Source organism: Ochotona princeps, chromosome 1, assembly GCF_030435755.1.
Source record: "Ochotona princeps isolate mOchPri1 chromosome 1, mOchPri1.hap1, whole genome shotgun sequence".
Classification (NCBI taxonomy): Eukaryota; Metazoa; Chordata; class Mammalia; order Lagomorpha; family Ochotonidae; genus Ochotona; species Ochotona princeps.
The window spans coordinates 132,361,119-132,368,640 of record NC_080832.1 but is presented as its reverse complement, the minus strand read 5'-3'; the positions used below and the strand labels follow the sequence as shown (position 1 = coordinate 132,368,640).

Below are 7,522 nucleotides of genomic sequence, written 5' to 3'. Positions count from 1 at the left end.
AGCATTTTTTTGTTTGAAAACTAACATTTATGATTTCCTACTAATCTTGCTGCAGTTTTTGTCTCCTACTTTTCTCTGAATATTTTGTTACTTGTTTTTTTCTCAATGGTTCTGGGAACTCAATTTTTATGATTGTACATATTCTCATCATTATCTTTGCATTTTTCATTTTCAACATTAAACAATATTTCCAAAAAACAGGTAACACATTGTAGTTATTCAATGCTGTTGGATCCTTATTCTCTTTATTCTTCTAAAATTTGTCCATTTTATTATGAAAAATTTTGAGTGCACTTACAATAATGGAAAAGATGTTTATTGTTTGATTCTGCCAGCTGACACAATTTTGTCAATAAACACTAATAACCGACTCACACGTATTTGCACAGAAGTTCTTGTTACATTTCAATAATGTAAATGCTGTCATATGTCTTCAAATGCTTCTCCCTATAAATATGAAAAATATTATGAGAGCATCAGGCAAATATTGGGGAGGGGGACAAAGAAAATATTGATATTATCTGGTCACTGTTTTGTCATTAATTTGTTTTACTGAATGGCTCATAATGTGTGACTATTGTAATAGTTACATATTTAACTATAATTTGCATTAGATCATTTCACCTTAAACATATTACTAAATGAGTTATGATCATTCAGATGCAGAAACAATCATTTATTCAGTTTGCAGGTGATACACAACTGTTTGCTTTGCTAGAGTAAGCTTTGCAGAATGTTCAGCACCCATTTAATCCACAAAGCATTGATTTCTGTGTTAACTCAAGGCGTGTCATGTGGTTGTGGAACGGTTTTGTACTTCTGCACGTTTTTTCTGAATGTGATTTTTGCTTCAATTATTTATAAATATATACACACATGGATGTATGTATTTAGAGAAATTATTTCAAATCATATTACTTTGTTGCAGAATTTAAGACTATAAAACTTTCAAAAATGATATATACTAACAAATTTTTACATATTATAGAATAAGTAATGCAGAAGTTTTACTGTAAATAATTTTACCAAACATTCAGAGTTAATTAAAGTAGTGGGTACAGTAGAAAGGAGGGTTTTTGCATGATTTCCAAATAAACAAAGATTTATAGTGACATGTGATCTCTTTTCTGTCATAGGTGTCTGAAATATTTTCAAATTTGCTGATATGAAAAGAATATCCAGTAATGTTGTCACTGAAAAATGTGTATTTTTTCCAAGCTGGCATTGGTATCTTAGCCAATACCTTCCTCCTGGTCTTCCACATCTTCACAATCCATCAAATTCATAGGCCTAGACCAACAGACATGATTACTTGTCAGCTGGCTTTTGTCCATATAGTAATGCTACTTACCACTCTAGAGATTTTATCGGCAGATATGTTCAAATCCCTAGGATTTCCAAATGAATTGAATTGCAAAGTTATGCTCTACGTGAGTAGAGTGTCTAGGGGTCTCTCCATCTCCACCACCTGTCTCCTGAGCATTGTTCAGGTCATCACCATTAGTCCCAGCTCCTTCTACTTGTCAACATTTAAAGATAAACTCACAAAACATGTTGTCATTGCTTTCTTCTGTATTTGTTGCTTCAGCCTGTGTTCCAATAGCAGCATGATCATCTACACTGTAGCTCATTCCAACAGGACCAATCTACTCAATGTCAGTAAGTACTGCTCACTCACCACTATAAATTCCATTGTCAGGGCACTATACCTCATGCTTGTCTTGACCCAGAACATCTTTGTAGGAATCATGCTGCTCTCCAGCATATACATGGTGATTTTCTTATGTAGCCATCAGAGGAAGTCTGAGTACCTTCACAGCATGAGCCTTTCCCCAAGAACCTTCCCAGCAAAAAGGGCCACCTGTACTGTTCTAGCGCTAGTGAGTTTCTTTGTGATTATGTACTGTGTGGATAGTATTATCTCATTCTTCTCAGCTGTATTGTGGAAATACGAACCTGTATTTTTGGATGTGCAGGCACTGGTGGGAAATGTTTATGCCACTGTCAGTCCTTTGGTGCTTATTAGTTCTGACAAGCGAATAGCTGATATTCTGGAAAAAGTAATCAATATGTGCCAATTATTTCAAGAGTTGATAAGATAAATCAGGAAGATAAAATGTATCAGTTGTGACATATTCAAATATCCAGAATTTTTAATGTGACACAGATATGGGAAATTCTATAAGTATCTCTTTTATATCCACTTTGTCACTACCGAAATCTATTTGCCTGAATTCTTTCAAAGATTTCCATACATTGAAATTTCTTCCTCTTCTACTTTCCCAACATTGTCAAGGAAAACTTTTTCAGAGTGTGCTTATAAGTTCTTCAATGTGAACTCGAGTATGATACTCTGTAAAATATGATTGTTTTCACTGTATGAAATTTCACATTTCACAGAAATTTGTAAGAAGTTCTTTATAACACCTAAACCTTAATTCTACTTACTTGCAAAGGAATCTAAATTCACCTTTGCATGTTGAATACTTAGTAATTATGTGCCTAATTCTAGCTTTAATTACTGTGTATCTGTTATATGAAAATTTTTATGTCTAATTTGACATTGTATAAGGTCTGGGACATGTTTTTAATTTGTTATGTATTTCTCACAAAATCTTCTTTCTCCTGGATGGAACACTGTATAGATTCTATTTATTTTTCCTAAATTTCTACTTTTTGGGCCTGGCCTGGCTAAAGTTCTCACATTGCACACACCTGGGAGCACATAGGTTTGCTGCATCATTTCCTAGCAGCCCCATTTCCCATCCAGCTACCTGCTTTTGGACTGGAAAATGATTTGAGGAAGTCCCAAAGCCTTGATAACCTGTAACCACATGGGAGACCTGAAGAATCTCCTGAATCCTGGCTGCTGGCTTCAGATCAGAACAGCTCTGGCCATTGAGGCTTCTGGGGAGGGAATCAGCAGACAGAAGATCTTCCTATCTTTCTATTTTTCTCTCGGTATATCTGTCAGTCCAGTATAAATAAGTAAATATTTTTTTAATGTACTTATTGACACTGTACATTTTGGAAACTTCCACAATATAAAATACTACAATAATGTCTTTAACTTCTTTGTGTATTTAGGAATGTAATTTGTAGTGTATCCTAACTTCCATTGAATGTAATGTATTTATCCTAACCGTGCTTAAGATCACAATTCAGCAGTCTATTTAAAATGATTTTATTTGGGCCAAGCTCAATAGCCTGGTGGCTAAAGTCCTCGCCTTGCATGTTCCAGCATCCTATTTGGGTGCCAGTTCATACACAAGCAGCCCAATTCCCATCAAGTTCACTGCTTGTGGCCTGGGAAAGCAGTCGAGGAAGGTCCAAAGCCTTGGGACCTTGCACCCATGTGGGAGACCCAGAGGAGGATCCTGGCTTCTGCCTTCAGATCAGCTCAGCTCCAGCCACTGCAAACACTCAATGAGTGAATCAATGGATGAAAGATCTTACTTTCCATTTCTCCTGGTCTCTGTGTATTGGACTATCCAGTAAAAATATAACATACCTTTAAAAATGATTTTATTCATATAAAGTTAACAAACTGAATCTGGTCTCATGAGTATCATATGCTTTATATTGAATAAATCCCTGTGTTTCAGTAATTTACTTCTTTTCAAATATGCATTTGAATCATATGGTTTCATATAATTTTGTATTAATTTTCCATATACATTTCGTTGATGCACCTGATTTAAATACCATTCCCAAGTGAGAAGTTTATGTGGTGTGGAATTTTCTTGTTAGTTTAGTTATGTGTGGAAAATAACATATTAATTCCCAAGTGAGATAGATGTCTGCTTGTAATATTTGTATTAGTGAATTTTAATTCCTTTTCCCTCTCCAAACTTTATAATCCAAAATAGACTTGTGATATTGATGAAAAATCTCATAAGTATGATGACCTTGCTACTCACTTTAATCCCTTGTCCAGATCATTATCTGGTTTACGTTTACATGTGATGTCCTCAAAACTCCCTTCCAGCTTCTTTGGGCATTTTAGCGAACTACTGGATTTTGACAATTTTAAATTTCTACAGTAGAAGTTTGTACTCAATGTAACATTTTCTCCAAAAAAAGCACAACTTCTGGAAGTACACAAATAATATTTCACATAATCTTCTGAAATACACAAGCATATTTCAAGCAAAATATTTTTTCATTTACAAAATACTTCTCCAATGTGAACTCAAGTATGATAATCTGTAAAATATGATTGTTTTCACAGTATGTAATTTCACATTTTACACAAATTTGTTTCATGCTACACTGGAGTATTAAGTTAATACTCTGGAGGTTATTCATATGAATTCAGGGCTTTATCTTCCACCACCATTTCTCTTCATTAGCCTTCCCATCCGTGTACAACATAATCTTACTGGATGATCTAGCCAAATTTTGTGTTACTTAAATGATCTCAATGAAATGTACATGTAGACACATCTCCTGTTGTGATTTAATTTTACTTGATGGTTTCTGTTGTCTTTACAGTGCTGAGAAAATATCTGCTGGAATTCTGTGAGGGCTGCAATGACAGGTTTTATACACAGCGTATTTTTCTAAGTAAACACACCTGATTTCAAAATGTTGCCCACTTTATCCTTTAGTGGTCAGGTTTTTAAAATAATTGCTTAGCATTTACCACTTTAAAATAATTGCTAAACTTTCTTTCAACTAAAAATAAATCATAAAGAATGATTCTGAAATTAATATGAAAGCACATGAGACCCTGAGTAGTCAAATTATTCTAACAGAAACAGAGTTGGAAGCATCACATCTTTAGGCTTCAAGATATACTCTGCCATTTAATTCAAAGCAGTCTGGCACTGGTAAAAAAAATCATGCATATCAATTAAAATGAACATAATTCTGACAAATGAACACACACACACACACACACACACATCCAAGGCCAGCTAATCCTGGACAAGAGAACTGAAATTAACTTGAGGGAGAAAGGAATATGTCCTCAACAACTTATCCTGAGAAAACTGAGTTTATGTGTGTAGAAGTATTAAACAAGAACCTTCTGGGCACGGCGGCATGGCCCATCGGCTAAAAGTCCTCGCCTTGAAAGCCCCGGGATCCCATATGGGCCCGGTTCTAATCCCGGCGGCTCCACTTCCCATCCAGCTCTCTGCTTGTGGCCTGGGAAAGCAGTCAAGGACGGCCCAATGCATTGGGACCCTGCACCAGCGTGGGAGACCCGGAAGAGGTTCCTGGTTCCCGGCATCGGATGGACGCGCACTGGCCGTTGCAGCTCACTTGGGGAGTGAAACATCGGATGGAAGATCTTCCTCTCTGTCTCTCCTCCTAACTGTATATCCGACTTTCCAATAATAATAAAAAATCTTTAAAAGAACCTTCCTTTGCAACTACAAATATCAATTCAAAACTTAGTAAGGGTATAAATCTACAACCAGATACCATCAAATTACATGAGGAAATTCTCTGGGAAACTCTGCAAGACATAGGTATAGGTAAAGACTTCCTGTAATAGACCCCAGATGAACAGGCAATTGAAGCAAAAAACAATGGCATCTGCACTGTAAAAGGAATTGTCAACAAAATAGTTTCAAACTTCGCAAATAATGGAACATTAATATCAGAATGTATGAACGGCTCAAGAAGCTCAACAACACAACAGCAAAGAATCCATTACTAATGGGTAAAGGCTAGCATAGGAACTTTCTTTTTTTTAATTAATTATTGTGCATTATGTGACAGTTTCATAGGCTCTGGGAATCCTCCCACCCCTCCTCTCCCCCCTGGTGGATTCCTCCACCTTGATGCAGTATTACAGTTCAAATTCAATCAAGATTCTTTCTTTGCAAACATATACCAAGCATAGAGTCCAGCTACTTATTGTCCAGATGGGTTGAACAGTTTCTTGGGGAGACCATTTCTGGTCCGAAGTTAGAGCTGGTAGAATATCATCACAGTCAATTAAGACTCCCAATATAACTTCAACAGCAATTTGCAAAATTATGGAATTGACATGGTTTTGAGGAACCAGTATGTTAAAAAAAAAACAATTAAAAAAAAGTCCTAACCACAACCAATGATTAGCTCATTGACATTTCAATCTTAGTTTATATACAGGACCGGCTGCTATATACCTTAAAATGCCTATAAGGTACCATTCAGCTGTCTCGTGTCTATTTCATTTTAGTATTTAGCCATTTGTTGTGTTGAAGTATAAATTTGTTGATCTTGGCAGATTTTAGGATAATCTAGACTGGCTTGTAACTCTAACAAGACATTTGTCGACATTTAAGGTGCAGAACATTTTTTTGGGGGGGGGTGTGCAGGAGCTTTCAAAGCATGAAATATAAATGGCTAAAAAACACAGTCAGAACTGTTATGTTTTACCTCATATATCATTGAAAATGTGATCTGTAGTCTTAGAAATTTTTTTGTACTATTTTATGGTTAGGGGCAAATTCGCCCTGTGAAAATAAATTGCTTCAAAATTATGTGCATATTTTAAGATAAGGAAGAAAGGGATGTTTATTGGGTTGGATTCAAGGAAATCAGTGGAATAAGAGGAATGTGTCTCTCTCCTTTAATGTTTATCTGAAGCGCATAGTCTATTCTGTTTGTATGAGTCAAAGGTCCTACCACTTTTTAGTTCTGGAATATTAGGCAAATTCATCTTGTGGATATTAAGTGGCTTAAAATTATCTCATTGCTGCTTCTGAAGTGAATCTGTCTAGGCAGCTTGACCTCATGGAGGGGGAGTGCAAAAGAGACTTGGGTGGAGCACCTAGACCCTTCTTAGTCTGCATGCATAGTGAGGCTCATGAGCAGCTCAACAACTCAAGAATGGGAGCTCTGTGGATTTTTGATCCAAATAGCCAGGGCACCAAGGTGCCTGGCCATGCCTGTAGTACCTGGCAGATTTCTGGGAGTTTGAGATTGGGTGCATGTGAGACATAAGGACTCACACCTATCTGTGGCAGGACTACAGAAGGAACATGACTGAAAAGGCCATTGTACTTGCAAGTAAAGAAGGGGGCTGAGACCAAGTGGTTGGATGAAAGGGACAATAGGAGCATTAATGGCCAGACTGAATCACCAGCACATGTATAGTTAGCATCACAACCACCAAGCACTACTCCACTGTGCACATGAAAGCTAGCTCTGGGACCTTACTTGGCAGGGCTGGATCACAGTACCCAACACTGAGAATCTTGCCTCTATGGAACTGCAATCTCTGCTGGTCTGCACAAGATCTGTGGCTGGGAACAGGACTGGCTGTGAGCTCAGGGAAAGCCCTGACTGGGTTTGGGTTCCCACTGGTGAATGCAAAGGGTAGAATGGAGGCAGTATTCTGGAGTGGACCTGGCTGTAGTCTCTTTCTGCATGGGTGTGGACTGGGGGTTTAGCGAGTCCCAGACTGGGCAGGCTTCCATCACCCACTGGTTCTCATGAGAGCTAGGCAATGTAATATAGAAACAATTGGACTATGGCTTGGCTCAGAGTTGTATCTGTGGGTGGATCAGGTGTGACTGGACTG

At 37.3% G+C, this 7,522-nt stretch overlaps 1 protein-coding gene across 1 annotated transcript; it reads left to right on the top strand.

Moving 5' to 3' along the window:
- The first annotated feature begins 1,184 nt into the window (after window positions 1-1,184).
- LOC118760015 (putative vomeronasal receptor-like protein 4) lies at window positions 1,185-2,102 on the top strand. The gene has a single exon (XM_058670422.1). It carries the CDS (start codon window positions 1,185-1,187, stop codon window positions 2,100-2,102), a length of 918 nt encoding a protein of 305 aa, XP_058526405.1.
- Window positions 2,103-7,522: the final 5,420 nt, after the last annotated feature.

Bases quoted from the DNA above. Each gene is read 5' to 3' on its own strand.
- LOC118760015 (XM_058670422.1), top strand. From the start codon at position 1,185: ATGTTGTCACTGAAAAATGTGTATTTTTTCCAAGCTGGCATTGGTATC.